General features: G+C 39.3%; 1 protein-coding gene across 1 annotated transcript; it reads right to left on the reverse strand.

The window, feature by feature from the left end:
- Nucleotides 1-1481: 1481 nt before the first annotated feature.
- LOC137383899 (methylosome protein WDR77-like) lies at nt 1482-16398 on the reverse strand. Its single transcript, XM_068057275.1, has 10 exons — nt 16260-16398; nt 11015-11200; nt 10289-10430; nt 9651-9700; nt 7549-7619; nt 5376-5430; nt 4586-4660; nt 3594-3705; nt 2287-2355; nt 1482-2161 (listed from the first exon to the last, which is right to left on the reverse strand). The coding sequence occupies exons 1-10, from the start codon at nt 16336-16338 to the stop codon at nt 2020-2022; spliced, it is 981 nt and encodes a 326-aa protein (XP_067913376.1). The 5' UTR covers nt 16339-16398; the 3' UTR covers nt 1482-2019.
- Nucleotides 16399-16455: the final 57 nt, after the last annotated feature.

Consider the following 16455-nt stretch of genomic DNA (forward strand, 5'->3'; position numbering starts at 1 on the left):
CTTAAACCATCTAGTCGCCAAGTCAGGTGTCACTCCATTGAAAGGTGAAACCTCAAAATGTACTTACACAACTTTTGTGGGTTTGTTGATAGTGGTTTATGACAGATGTGGATTTGATGGTAATGTAGTTTCTAACTACTTTTATAACTATTTCTGAATGTCATTACACACCCTAGCATCGTTCTGAAAGATATACTATATAATTGTAAGTTTAAAACAAAATAAACATGCCCAATCTGCTCCAGCTTGATCACCATCTAATTGTCAGCCATGGCTCAGTGGTAACACTCACCTCTGAGGCAGAAGGTTGTGGATTCAAGCATCATTCCAGAAGCCTCATCAGATAATCTAGGCTGATACTTAAGTGCAGTATTAGTGGAGGTGTTGTTTTCCAGGTAAGGCACTTAACTGAAGCCCTATCTGCACTCTCAGGTGAACATAAGCATCTCAAAGAGAAGAGTTCTTCCTGGTGTGCAGGCCAATATTTATCCCTCAACCTACATCAGTAAAACAGATTATCTGCTCAATCAGGGACAGTTGCTGTGCACAAATTAGCTGCCATGTTTTCTAAATTTAAAGTGACTAATCTTCAAAAGGATATCATTGGATGTAAAGCACTTTGGGACGTTCTGGGGTTGTGAAAGATGCTACATAAATGCAAGTTCTTTCTTTCTAATCCCAATTGAGTATTCTTTTGTGATCTTTCTCTTCATTTTCGCTCACTCTATTCTTTCTATTGTTCTCCATTTCACAGAGATACTCACTTTGGATAGTGATCTAACTAAGCATATAATGAACATCAAGGTCTTTTTGATTTCCATTATCACAGAGCACTATTTTTATTAACCCACATCTCTGTATAAAAAGGATAGTTAAAAAGGCTTCATATGTGCAATGTTAATAAAATGTGAGATAGTGACAAAGGAGTAAACTTGTAATAATATGGACCCCTAGTGCTATTTTTATTTACATGCATCACCAGTTTCTAAAACAAACCTTAGCAATTAGTTCCGTGCATCATCACACCAATTCCCTTTTCATAGTTAATGCTAAATTCATCTCAATCCAATGGTCACTGAAAGTTATCTAAAAGAGTTTGTGCACTTTGTCATACACCGTGTGGTTTCCTGTGCACTAGGGTTAATGTAAAAGGATCCAATGGGCTATCAGTGTATTTACACAAGCACCAGGGGGTGACTAGAAGTGACTTTAAAAAAAATGAATTCAGCAATTCATTCTAATACAAGCAGAATAGCTTCAATGCAGTTTTTTTTTACAAATTACTTTCAGTTCTTGCCTATATGCAACAGGGAAGACTATTTTCTGTTTCTGTCACATTGGAAGACACATTGATCCACGCTGCTGGATTTTGCTAATTATGCTTTCAGCCCCGTAATATATACTTTTGCAATGCAGTGAGATAGTTTCTTCAACAATCTGAGAGAGTATATACAAATTATATAAAAACTGACAAATTGATATAATTTTAAAATTGTTTTAATCCTTTTCTTCCTCGTCCTAAACATAATGTGAAACATAGTAGCAGGAATCAAAATTCACAGTAATCCAGTAGCTCCAGGCTACCAAAATATCTCTCAAGCCACTGAATTATGAATATCAGAAGTCCAGTTGGCTACCCATTTCTAATACATGACACTCTAGTGAACATTTATTCTCATTTCTGCAAGCCCTCCCAAAAAAAATCTTGATTATATCTTACTCATACTCTGCTCTCACAGAGCAATAAGTGGGTGCACACTTTTTTAGAACTTGATGGGGGAGAGGTACAGATTTTAGTGAGGTTAGTAACTTTAACAAACAGAAATTTGGAGTGTTTTGAATGATCTCCACCCCACCTCCCCCCCCACACCTTTTTTCTCTACCACTACTTTGGCTTTTGGGTTTCCCGACAATACGCCTGTGTGATTACTTTTCAACTCAGAGCACAGTTTCAAAGCAGTAACATGGTTTATAGAAAAGGTACAAAAGAAGGATTTTGAATATTACATCTTCTTTTCCTCATTCCGTGTCTACGTCCTTATCTAAGCTGATCGTGTGATGTAGAACCTGATGGTCCCATCCTGCTGTACTGAGTAGATCAGAATTCAGAGGTGACCAGCATACACTACGAACAAAGTCCGTGTGTGATTTATTCCTAAACCTAGAAATAATTTTAAAAAGTATCAATTATGTTCTACTTAATTTATGGGCAAACAAGAATTTTTTTTTTACTATCAATTAAAGTAAAAGGTTCCTGCACAGACTCGATTTTATGCAGTCACTTACACTTCTGAGAGGTTGATGTCAACAACAGCCAGCGTACAGTCCTCACTGACTGAAGCCAAAAGGGGAGAGCTGCAAAATAAAAGATGAAACATCACTCACTATCAGATGAAGGAGTTTATTTATATCTCTCTCAGACATTAGCTGACCACTATCCCTATCAGCACTGACGTCCTCTGGAAGTTTTAATACATATTTTGTCAAAGATCTGGAACAATAATTTTCTGTAAATTTGTAATGTGAAATATTAAATCTGTCTAATAGCACATTTATTATTTTAGTGGGAGAACACTTCCCATTATTCAGGAGGAAAATTGCAGGTTTAGGTGATATTATTATTTTCATGTACTCATGCCCTTAACTTAGCAAAAAAGTTAGGGACAGAGTTTTGCCATAACTGGTAATACAGCAAAACATGGCGGTATTTCCTGACAACTGCTCCCCCAACAGAAGTGATTTCAGCTTTGCTCTTGTGCTATACTTCTGACTCCCCAATGGCTGCCCAGAATCTACAAAGCACAAGTCACGAGTGCAATGGAATACTCTCCACTCGCCTGGATGAGTTCAGCTCCAACAACACTCAAGAAACTTGACAACATCCAGGAAAAAGCAACCTACTTGACTGGCATCACATGCACCAGCTTAAACATTCAATCCCTCTACACCAGCGCACAATGACAACAGCGTGTACAAGATGCACTGCAGCAACTTGCCCAGGCGACAGCACCTTTCAAACCTGCGACCTCTACCACCTTGAAGAATAAGGGCAGCAGATGCATTGGAACACCACCATCTGCAAGTTCCCCTTCAAGTCACACACCATCCAGACTTGGACCTAGATCATTGTTCCTTCACTGTTGCTGGGTCAAAAACCTGGAACTCCCTTCCTAACAGTACTGTGGGTGTACCAGATGGACTGCACAGTTGAAGGCAGCGGCTCACCACCAACTCCTCAAGGGCAATTAAGGATGGGCAACAATTGCTGGCCTTGCCAGGGTCGCTCAAATCCCATGAAAGAATAAAAAAATGACCAAAGCACTGAATAAGTCCCATAGATGATTGTGACATTTTTATTATAACGTTAGATGAAAACTGAAAACCACAGATAAGTAAATTATTACCAGTTAGTTTAAGAGCCTATCTTCTAGGTGGCTTTTTACAACAGAGATTATTTTCTCCTAAAATAAAAAATCCTCAGCGCTAATCAGTTCTAGCCATCCTTTTGCTAACACAAAAGAACAGCGGAAGTCACTGGTGTGGTAATCTTTTAACGAGCTATCCAATATTTATCAAGGTAGCCATCAGGTTACCTGTGTGAAGAAAACTGTAGCCCAGAAACTGTCCGTGAATGCACCGCAGATGTCTGAATGGAATCAGCCAGCTTCTGTAAGCTTTTTACACCAACAATTCCATTTTCAGTTCCTGTTAAATAAAATTAATGTAGTTTTAGAAGACCAGCTAACAGAATGCTTTGGTTTCTACATAGTTCCCACACACATTTATATGAGAAAAAAAACATAATCTTTATTTATATACAGTTTAAAACTAAAAGTTGGCCAAGATATACTTTCTTTAAGAGTGGAAAAAAAATTATCTTTACAATTAAAATAATGGTGCATAAATTATAAAAAGTAGAACCGCCTTTACATATTAAATTATGAGCTCTATTAAATATGGAAGCAAAGTGTTTTATGACAAATATGAAATGGCCTGGATTCTAATTGAAATCAGATCATTTAAGTACAGGATAATGCAGATTTAAAACTTATGTCTAAAACATTAATGAGTCAATGAGATTCTACAATGGCAGATTATCGCAGAAAAAATGTACCATTTTACAAGCAAATACTTTCCCAATTAAAACAAGTTTTAAATGTGGTTGTTCAACTCTCTTGGGAGATTAGACAGTCAGGAAGTGCTTAAGTCTGAAAGGTCTTTGGAAACTACAGGTTCAAGTGATTTTTTTGTTCCTTATTTTCTTGTGTTTTCAAAATTAGTTCTTTAAAAACAATTCTGAACAATGATTTGTTTCTTCTCACAAATGCTACGAGAACGCAAATAATTTTGTGAATTAACACACTATAAAACAAATTGGATATCCGTTATGGTCACAAAATAAAAATTAATGGAGAATTAAAATATGACAATTTAAACAGAAATGCACATACTCATGTGAATGGCAATAATGAATTGAACAGCCTGTGTTCATCAAGAGTCTAGCATACCAGGATCAGTTTATCAGTAGCCTTTCCCTTTTGTCAAATCTCAAAAAAGCATGAACTGTAGTTCAGAATCACATTACCAAAAGCAATGACTTGTTCTTTCTGTGGATGCCATGCAACGGTGGTTGGAGAACAGTGCAATAATCCTGTTAAATCTGGTTTCAGAAACATTTAGAAAAACATATCACGAGCTGGGTTAACAGTTAAAATACAGAATACAACAGAACCCCTCTTTCCGGTGTTGAAATTAGCCTCCTACCTGATTCATTCCTCCTAAGGACATCAGAATTGTTGAAGTCCTATACCCTTCACTCTTCCTTTCCATTTAAAACCCAAACTTAGCATTGGCTAATCAGTACTTCCCAAATTATCCTTCTGCTCCTTTCATTTGCACTATGAACATGGACCTTTCCCCTAGGATTCTCAATAACAAAATAACAAGCTTCAAATCCAAGAACTGCTTAAATTGGTTTCTCTACATTGTGTTTACAATCAAGTCTAGTGCCAATCTATTCATGATGAAAAATGTATGGATATTGACCAAATAGTTCACAATAATGTAACAAACTCTGTTATTGTAAATCTCAATTTTAGCTGAGGAAAACTGTACAATTGTCATTTTATCCAACTGGAGAATTTTGCAATATTTTGCTGGTAATTTGCATTAGTGGCTTTCTAAATGCAAATATTAGTAACGAGGGATGAGGAAGAGGCACATTCACATTTCTACATATATGACCTGGATATCAGAATATCCCAACCTGTCCTTTAGACAGTATGAACTAACATGAAAATGCAGATAGTAAGCCTGGAAGCTGAAATTACTATTGATCAAACACAGACATCACTAAATGGAGGCAAGATACACACCAATCCGCAATGCTGGTTTGGAATTTCTTCTGTCCCATAGTAAAAGTCTCCTGTCCTGAAAGAGGAAAATCAATCGAAAAAGAGGGATTGTTTTATTTAAAATACTTGCTGAGTTATATTTCTGTTGGCAGACAGGGTTCAACTAAGGCAGGGGTACACAAATAGCAGACCAGAATCCAAATCTCCAGCGTTATAGGATTTATTAGTTGGGACATGCAAAAATTTCAATCCATACCTTTGATAGACTAATTTTAATAACCCTTTTATTTGCCTATTTTAAAGTTATTTTATTTTCTAAGCATAACTTCAAGTACTAAGTAACATAAAGAACTTTTTGCTTGGTGGAATGTTATTAGATGCGATTACTATATTATTCTAACATGCACTATCTATGGATCGCAAATGAAACCTCTTAGTATGTAATGGAACTGTTTGATTCTTTATCCAAATAGTTATCCAAAAGAGTTAACATGCAAACTTAAATCTAATGTTAAATGAGAAAATATAATCACAATTCAATATGTATTAGTCCTCACTATGTTAGAGCAGAACAACATATTTCTGTCCAGCACTTATACTATTGGCTGTTATCTCTCAAGAGATACGACAGCATACATCACCAAAATGCTAATTCAAAAATTGTCTGATTATAATCCCCATCCAAAAGTTATGATTCAAATTCTAAACACACGCTCCTTATGTTTACGTTTTAAGTACTAAAGTGGGATTTTGGCAAAGTTACAAATGCACGCTAAAGCACACAAATAATCTACAACTTTTGGTTTCCGCCCTTGACAATAAGGCAGCATTTGACCTAGTATGGTATCATGGGGCCCTAGCAAAATTGAAGTCAATGGGAATCGAGGGAAAACTCTTCACTGGTTGGAGTCATACCTAGCACAAAGAAAGACGATTGTGGTTGTTGGGGGCCAATCATTTCAGCCCAGGACATCACTGCAGGAGCTCCTCAGGGTAGTGTCCTAGGTCCAACCAACTTCAGCTGCTTCATCTTCCCTCCATCATAAGGTCAGAAGTGGGGATGTTCGCTGATGATTTCACAGTATTCAGTACCATTTGCGACTCCTTGGACACTGAAACAGTCCATGCCCACATGCAGCAAGACCTGGCCAACAGTCAGGCTTGGGCTTATAAGTGGCAAGTAACATTCACGTCACACAACTGCCAGACAATGATCATCTCTCCTTGACATTCAATGGAATTACCACTGCTGAATCCCCTACCATCAACATCCTAGGGGTTAGCACTGACCAGGAACTTAACTAGAGCAGCCATATAAATAGCGTGGCTACATGAACAGGTCACAGGCTGGGACTTCTGCGGCGAGTAACTCACCACCACACTCCACCATTTACAAGGCAGGAGAGTGATGGAATACTCTCCAATTGCCTGGATGAACGCAGCTCCGACAAAACTCAAGAAGCTCAACACCATCCAGTACAAAGTAGCCCACTTGACTGGCAGCCATCCACCACCTTCGACATTCACTCCCTTCACACTGGTGCACACTGTCAGCTGTGTGTACCATCTACAAGATGCACTGCAGCAACTCGCCTAGGCTCCTTCAACAGCACCTTCCAAACCAGCGACTTCTACCACCTAGCAGGACAAGGGCAGCAGATGCAATGGGAACACCCACCTGTAGTTCCCCTCCAAACCACTCATCCTGATTTGGAACGGAGTCAAAAACCTGGAACTCCCTTCCTAACAGCACTGTAGGTGTACCTACACCAGATGGACTGCAGCAGTTCAAGAAGGCGGCTCACCAACAACTTTTCAAGGGCAATTAGGGATGGGCAACAAACGCTGGCCTTGCCAGCGACGTTCACATCCCATGAAAGTTAAAAAAAAAAATCCAGGCCAGAGTTAAATTCGTCTGCATCCTCAGTGAAAGAAAAAAATAAATTTCTCTGCATAGCTGCAGCCTACATGGACATTTACACTCCCAAATGTGCATCTGCAACTGCACTAGGAAAAGACCTGGTCCTGTAAGTAACGAAGTTTGTTGGGTTTTTCATAGATTTATACAACACAACAAAATTTGAATGTTCTGACAGATATTCCATAATTAATATGTAGTTCTCGTTTTAAGGGAACATTTCTACATGACCAGTTGGCAGATTGACTTTACATACTTAAACACTTTTCATTTTACCTGAGCACAAGAGAGGAAGAGATTCTCATTGCTTGGGCAGGCAGATACACACGTCACAGGCCCTGAATGAGCTGCATTCAGAAACCAGAATATAATGTTAATGAACAGTTTTTGATCCAAGTAGATTTTTTTTATCTATAAAAATAATTTAAAAGCAATTCCCCTTGAACTCATTCTGATCACATCAAAATTGTTTCTACTGCAAAATTATCATTTATTTTTCTCCTCATATTTGGGTATCCTGCTTTGTACAGGCCTGCGCGATTGAACCTCTGCAACCATTTCTTCTCCTCCACCTCTCTAAAAAGAAGTTACCATTAGCAAAACAAAGCAGGCAACATATGAAAACTAAAATTAATATTGGATAATGCAAACCACAATTGCCACAGCATTTCAGTGCAGAATACATTGTGCAATACATGGTATAACATTCCTGCCAATATAAAACAGCATATCATCCGACTTACCACCGTCAGTGATGACCTGCTAATTTAAATGTGAACATAGAAATGTTGACTGCAATTGATAGCTACATCAGTAAACTGTTGACTACAATGCTTTTAGAAGTGACCAACAATATGTTTTAATGCTCAAGTACTGTACACCTTTTAACCAAGTGCAACCTTTTACCTTATGGGACAATGTTAACTTTGTGCTCCATTGAAATTGAACTGATTTGAAGCAAGGAACAAAGCTGATATGAGGCAAAGATTAACAACATTGGTTCGGTATATCCCAACTCCCCAGTATCAATTTGTGATGGAAAACTATATCTGTGTGGCAGCTCACACTCAATATGTGTGACAGTGTATCATGCTAAAGGTAACATTAGCACCACACAAGTGTCAGGCAACGACCATTTCTGACAGAGAGCATCTAACCACCTCCCCTTAACGTTTAGCAGCATTAACACTGCTGAAACCCTGATATCAAAATCCTGAAGGGGGTGGGGTCACTATTGATCAGAAACTTAACTGGACCAGATACCTAAATAGTGTGGCTACAAGAACTGGTCACAGACTGAGTATTCTGCAGTGAGTAACTGACCTCCTGACTCCCCAAAGCCTGTCCTACAACTGCAAGGCAAAAGTCAGGAATGTAATGTAATAGCCTCCATTTGCCTGGATGAGTGCAGTTCCAATAACACTCAAGAGGCTCGACACCATTCAGGACAAAGCAGCCCACTTGACTGGCTCCCCATCCACCAACTTAGACATTCATTCCCTCCAGCACCACCGCTGCAGTGTACCATCTACAAAATGCACTGCAGCAACTCACCAAAGCTTCTTTGACAGCACCTTCTAAACTGCAACCTCTACTGCCTAGAAGGTCAAGGGGAGCAGGTGCATGAGAACCTCCGAGTTTCCCTCTAAGTCACACACACCCTGACTTGGAAATACATCAGCAATCTATCATTACCACTGGGTTGAAACTCTGGAACTCCCTCCCTAACAGCACTTTGGATGTACCTACACCACACAGACTGCTGCAGTTCAAGAGGGCAGCTCAACATCACCTTCTCAAGGGCAATTAGGGATGGGCAATAAATGCTGTCCTTGCCAGCGATGTCCACATCCCAGGAATGAATTAAAAAAAACACAAGCAAACATTTTCACAGGGTTTCTACAAGATGATTTAGAACCTTTATACTGTGATGTCAAGCTTATATTAATTTCCATTGTTTCCCTTTCAAGTACATAAGTGAAGATCACTTTCAAATTTAAATTCACACATGCCTTGATCTCATTTTAAAGAATAAATAAATTTTCCAGGTCAATGTAATACTAATCTTACCTAAATCAGGAAATACTATATATAATTTTGTTTGGTGCTATAATCGAATTATGCTTTTATCGTGCAATTCTCTTCTGACAGTTGTGCCTGATTAACATATCTTTTGACTAATGGGCTCATCAAAGTCAGTTAAGATAATGAACATACTCTCATCTGTTTCATGCATTTCATTTATAGTGCTACAGAAATATCAACCATCAGAGATATCGGCAACGCACATGAATTCTACTCATATTAAGAACACGTGGCAGGTTCAAGAAGTGTATGGGAGTGACAGAATTCCTCATGTCATATTTGCTACTGCTCACCTTGGTAAGAGATCAGCATGGTCTTCTGTTCTAGGTCCCAAACCTTCACACTAATGAATTAAAGTGCATAGTTATTACAGGTTTAGCTAAATCTTACACAGTATATCCAGTGTATTTTCAGTGTTTAATGTCAGTCATATGCAAATTTTCATCTTAATTGGTCGGAATAACAGTTAATTATTGCAAATTATAACAGACCTTTTTATAAGCTTATTAGCTTGCCTGTTATATTCTGATTGTTTCCTATGAAATAAAGACTGTAAAATATTGTGCTGGTTTTAACTCCTGCAGATTTCTGAATTTATAAATTGATTTGTTATGCATGGATTGTAGCAAGATTCCATAAAATCAATATCACCAATGCATATTACATTTATAAAGTCTGATTTCTAAGTAATGCAATATGCAAGACCTTTGCACCATCACTTGCTCCAAAAAACACTCAGATGAGCGTTAATAAAGATAAACTTTTTTTTATATATCTAAAAATTGGAAAAGAGCTAGGATGAATGAACATTTCAAGCCTCGAGCGTTCTTTGTCTGAAACCCACTGGCAGCGTGTGCTAGTGATGGGTGACTGTACTAGCAAGATCCATGTTGAGAAAAGCAGACAGTGTGAGAAGGGTGCTATTACAAACCTGCAATCTAGACTGCTGCTAACCGCCTGTGTTTCACCAGAGAGCACGCTCACTTTAGTAACAATGTCATCGTGTTCATATTTACAGAATTTGCTCACCATCAGTGTTTCACTCTCAGCCACCTCCCACAATTCTACAGCACCTGCAGAGAAAGAGTAAAAAAGGGAATTAAGACTAGACTTCTTCCAACAAAAGGTTCAAACAACATGATTTTTTTGGGGATGGGCAATAAATGCTGGTCTTGCCAATGATGTCCACATCCCATGAATGAATAAAAAAATTGTATGGGAGGGATATTAAACATCATGTAATACATCAAATTCACTTTCTACAATAAATGCCCAAGTGTACACTCAGTATAAGAAGATAATCCTGAAACAAAATTTGATATGAAACACTCAAGTCTGATTAATTCTCTGCACACTCCAAAAAAACTCCTTTCTACGGGTTACCGGAATAAAGATATGAATATCTCTGCTCCAAAATTCAATCAAATGAGAAACATTTTTGGCAAGTATACAAATATTTATGGTTAATCAATGAAGATGACACTGATTATGGTGCAAACTACTGATTTGAAACAAGGGTAATATTCAAAAGGGAAGAGCAGAGAAATGGACTTATGCACCAGTTGACAATCTAGCACTAGTATAAGCCCTAAGAGCTAAATGGTTTCCGATACAGCAATTTCTATTAATCAGTAAAGTATTTAAAACACAGCCTTACCAGAATCAGATGCTACAAGGATTTCTTTGTCAGAAACCCAACAAGTATCCACCACCCCTGCCTGTGTCTGGACACCAACTGTGCAGAATCCTTCATTAGGGGCCTTGAGTGGGTCTTTGAACAACCAGATAGAGCCCAACCAACTGCGCCCAGATAACGTAGATGCTCCAAGTAACAGAGCTCCATCTGTAATGAAAAACAGATACAGCAACTTAATTAGGTCTAAGAATCAAAACATATCTGGCAATTACTATGCTACAACATACAAAATGAATGAATAATGAAACAAAAATATTAAGTACTGTATATACACATATGCAAAGTGAAAAGGGCGAATTAATGTTTGATGTGCAACATTTATTTCTAATTGAAAACTGAATAGCAGGAGTGAGAGGGGGAGGGGACAGAATAGGTGCTACAATCACTAAGAAATTAATGGATTTACTGACTTGCAAAGTTAATGGAAAATGGTTTGATGGAATAAAAGATCAACTCGGTGAGGAAATGAAAAGGCATCAAAAGATCATCCAAATAATGGAGATGTTAAAAAGACCTGAGAGAGAACAACACAAATAAAAATGAAAAGAAAAAACAAAAGAAAATTGTTGGAAAGGTGCAGTAGGTCCACCAGAAAAACCACAGTTAACCTTATTCATGCCTTTATTTTCTCCAGCCTTGACTATTCCAATACTCTCCTGGCCAAACTCTCACCTTCCACCCTACATAACTTGATGCACATACAAATTAGGAGGAGTAGGCTATTTGGCCCCTCAAACCTGCTCCGCCTTTCAACAAGATCCTGGTTAATCTGATGTAACCTCAACTCCATATTCCTGTCTATCCCCAATCACCTCCTTGCTTATCAAAAATCTATCTATCTCTCCCTTAAAAATATTCAAAGACTCTGCTTCCACCAACTTTTGGGGAAGAGAGTTCCAAAGACTCACAACCCTCAGAGAAAATATTATCCTCATCTCTGTCTTAAATGAGTGATCCCTTGTTTTTAAACAGTGACCCCTAGTTCTAGATTCTCCCACAAGAGGAAACATCCTTTCCACATCCACCCTGTCAAGACCCCTCAGGATCTTATGTTTCAATGAAGTCGCCTCTTACTCTTCTGAACTCCAGCGGATACAAGCCTAGCCTGTCCAACCTTTCTTCATTAAACAAACCACCCATTCCAGGTATTAGTCTAGTAAACCTTCTCTGAACTGCTTCCAACACATTTAATTCCTTCCTTGAATAAGGAGTACAGTACACAGTACTTCAGTTGTGGTCTCACCAATGCCCTGCATAGCTGAAGCATAACCTCTCTACTTTTGTATTCAATTCCCCTCGCAATAAATGATAACATTCTATTAGCTTTCCTAATTACTTGCTGAACCTGCATACTAAACTTTTGCGATTCATGCACTAGGACACCCAGATCTATCTGCATCTCAGAGCTCTGCAACCTCTCACCATTTAGATAATATGCTTCTTTTTTATTCTGCTTGCCAAAATGGACAATTTCACATTTTCCCACATTATACTCCATTTGCTAGATCTTTGCTTAACCTGTCTATATCCCTTTGTAGCCTCATATCCTCTTCACAACTTACTTTCCTACCTATTTTTGTGTCATCAGCAAATTTAGCAACTATACCTTCGGTCCCTTCATCCAGGTCATTTATATAAATTGTAGAAAGTTGAGGCCCTAGTGCTGAACCCTGTGGCACACCACTCGTTACATCTTGCCAACCAGAAAATGAACCATTTATGATTACTCTCTGTTTCCTGTTAGCTAGCCAATCTTCTATCCATGGCAATATGTTAGTTCCTACACCATGAGCTTTTATTTTCCACAATAACCTTTGATGTAGCACCTTATCAAACGCCTTCTGGAAATCTAAGTACAGTACATCCCCTTTATCCACAGCACATGTTACTTCTTCAAAGAACTTCAATAAATTGGTTGAACATGATTTCCCTTTCACTTAACCATGTTGCTTCTGCCTGATTACCTGGAATTTTTCTAAGTGCCGTGCTATAACATCTTTAATAATAGCTTCTAACATTTTCCCTATGACAGATGTTAAGCTAATTTCCAGCTTTCCGTCGCCCTCCCTTTTTGAATAAAGGAGTTACATTGGCTATTTTCCAATCTAATGGAACCTTCCCAGAATCAAGGGAATTTTGGAAAATTAAAACTCAGCTGCTTGTGCCTTAATTCACACCAAGTCCTGTTCACCCATCACCACTGTGCCTACATTGACATCCAGTCTGTCAATGCCTCAATTTTAAAATCCTCGCCCTTGATTTCAAATCGCTCTATGACCTCTCCCCAATCTCTGTAACCTGCTCCAGCCCTAAAGGCTTCAAGATCACTGTACTCCTTGAATTCCGGCATCTTGTGCATTCCTGATTTTGGTAGCTCCACCAACGGCGGCCATGTTTACAGCTACCTTAATCCGAAGCTCTGGAATTACCTCGCTAATCGTGTCTGCCTCCTTTAAGATACTCCTTAAAATCTCTCTCTTTGACCAAACTTTTGGTCAGTTTCCCTGATTATCTCCTTGTGGCTCAGTGTCAGAATTTTTAAAACAAGAATGCTTTTAAGTGCTTGGGCCATTTTGCTATGTTAATACAAGTTGTTGTTGTTAACACTTCCAGCATACATACATACCCCTTGCTAGAACTGCATTCTGATTAAGGTCTATAATTGATTGACAAACTGTTCCATTGGACAGACAGGCCCAGCTCATGCAGCAGTGTCCAACCCAGTAATTACAGATTGGGTGGGGAGGGGGGGGTCACGAGCTAACAGAGAGTCTGATCCAACTAAATCTAGTGTTCGTAAGATGACCAGAAGACTGTAAAACAAGATGCTGTTCCTGTAGCTTGCACTGACTCTGGTTGGTACAGTGTAGGAGGTCAAAGATGGAGAAATCAGAATGAGTGAGGGTTAAGTGAACATAAGAAATAGGAGTTGGAGTGGACCATTTGGCCCTTCCAGCCTGCTTCAGCATTCAACAAGATCAGGACTGATCTTCTACCTCAACTCCACCTTCCCATATCCTTTAATTCCCTTAGTACCCAAAAATCTATTGATCTCTGTCCTGAATATACTCAACGACCAAGCATCCACAGCCTTCTGGGGTATAGAATTCCAAATATTCACAACCCTTTGAGTGAAGAAATTTCTTTCATCTCAGTCCTAAATGGCCAGCTGCTTATTCTGAGAGCGTGGTCCTGTGTTCTAAATACCCCAGCCAGGGGAAACATTTTCTCAGCATCCACCCTGTCAAGCCCCTTAAGAATTTTATATGTTTCAAATAGATTACATCTCATTCTTCTAAGCTCTTCAAAGGCAGGTCAGGAAAATCAGTATCACACTTACTTAAGAAGTCACCATCAGCAGCTCACTGCTAGCTCTAACATCATGTAACCTAGCAGACAATGAATGAAACCAGAGACTTTTCTTCTTTATATCACTCAGTATGGCAGAAAAGAGCAGATTTAATCACTAAGCCAAGAGCTGTATAGGAACTGTACATATAGTAATAACATAATACAAAATAAAAACAAACAATGCTAGAAAACACTCAGGTCAGGCAGCATCTGCGGAGACAGAAACAGAGTAGGGCAGATGACCTTTAATCAGCAATCATATATCCATGCTCTTTGAGTTCATAAGCTTTTAACTGTAGCTTAGTAATTGCTCACTTCACTACAGGTGAAACATTACAAGCATGGTTAATGTATCATTGCATAAACGCTGCATCTTGTAAAACAATTTCATTGAATTTTACTGAGCAATATTTATGAATTGTCCAATCACTATACATCTTTAACTTTTAAAATGTTGAGTATAAAGAGCATGATGTCAGGGGATAAAAACAGAAAATGCTGGAAAACACTCAGCAGGTCTGGCAGCATCTGTGGAGACAGAAACAGAGATAACGTTTCAGAACTGGATCTTGACTTGAAATGATGATACTATTGCTCTCTCCACGGATGCTGCCTGACATGCTGAGTGCTTCCAGCATCTTGTTTTTACTTCAGATTTCTATCATCTGCAGTATTGTGCTTTTGCATGACGTCAGGGATTCCTCACTTACTTCATTATAATGAAATCATCAGGTTACTTATTGAATAGATGGATGCAATTCCTGATTATCATGGAGACCGGGGGAAATAATGTTCGAGATTTCTGTGTAGTCCCTGAATGTTCACTAGCTCTCCTTCATCTCAAAATAAGTGCATAGTCCCCCGTTAAAACCAACCGCAGAAGGCACAAAAAAATGTAATTGGTTCAAATCACCTCAAAAGCGAGTGCTCCAAAAGAAAGAAAGCAATCATTTTCTCTACACACACTGGGATGAAACAGTTCCATCTGAAATCTGGCAGCACAACCCCCTGAAATAAGAGCAAGTGACAGCTAGTGTGTGCCAAGGAACAAAGATTAGATTTGATTAGATATACAGCACTGAAACAGGCCCTTCGGCCCACCGAGTCTGTGCCGAACATCAACCACCCATTTATACTAATCCTACACTAATCCCATATTCCTACCAAACATCCCCACCTGTCCCTATATTTCCCTACCACCTACCTATACTAGTGACAATTTATAATGGCCAATTTACCTATCAACCTGCAAGTCTTTTGGCTTGTGGGAGGAAACCGGAGCACCCGGAGAAAACCCACGCAGACACAGGAAGAACTTGCAAACTCCACACAGGCAGTACCCAGAATCGAACCCGGCTGCGGTGCTAACCACTGCGCCGCCCCAAAAGGAATCAAAAAGGAAACAAAAGGAATCAAATGGGGCTGAATGATCTGTTCTTATCCCAAGCAGTTGCTGATCTACAGAAGTGCAACTTCAGAGTTAAACACTTTTTAATGACTGAAAAAGTGATTTTGTATTGTCAAAAAGAGTTTCACAAAACAAGTGAAGCTTTAAAGCTAATGAAGGCAAAAAAAAGTTTAAGGTTTTAATCTTGGTGCAGGCGAGACCTATAGATTTGAAATGACCCGACAACATTTCAGTCAGTAATATAAAAGCAAAATACTGCGGATGCTGGAAATCTGAAATAAAAACATTTCAGTGTTAGTCTCCCCCTCCCCCTCTCAGCAGGGGCCGGCCAACCGGCCGGCGCAGTGGTCGCCTGAAGCTCACCGCGGTAACAATTACTTTTCTTAACACGATCAACAGCTTATCCGGCTCAGAGGAGCCGGTGAGAGATTTCCCCCTCCCGGTTACCTTTGCGGTAATGAAGTGCATCCAAGTGCCTCTCCATGCAGGCAGGCGCATTGGGCGACATCCCCCAGCGATTCTCCATCACCGGCGGCTCCGACTCTCCGAACGCCGCGTGCTTCCGCTCGAGCCGCCTGACCCCTGACCCCGCGCTCCCGGCCTCTCGCGAGACATCGTCCGCCTGGCCCGCGATTACCCGCCG

This window comes from Heterodontus francisci, chromosome 25 (genome assembly GCF_036365525.1).
Source record: "Heterodontus francisci isolate sHetFra1 chromosome 25, sHetFra1.hap1, whole genome shotgun sequence".
Classification (NCBI taxonomy): domain Eukaryota; kingdom Metazoa; phylum Chordata; class Chondrichthyes; order Heterodontiformes; family Heterodontidae; genus Heterodontus; species Heterodontus francisci.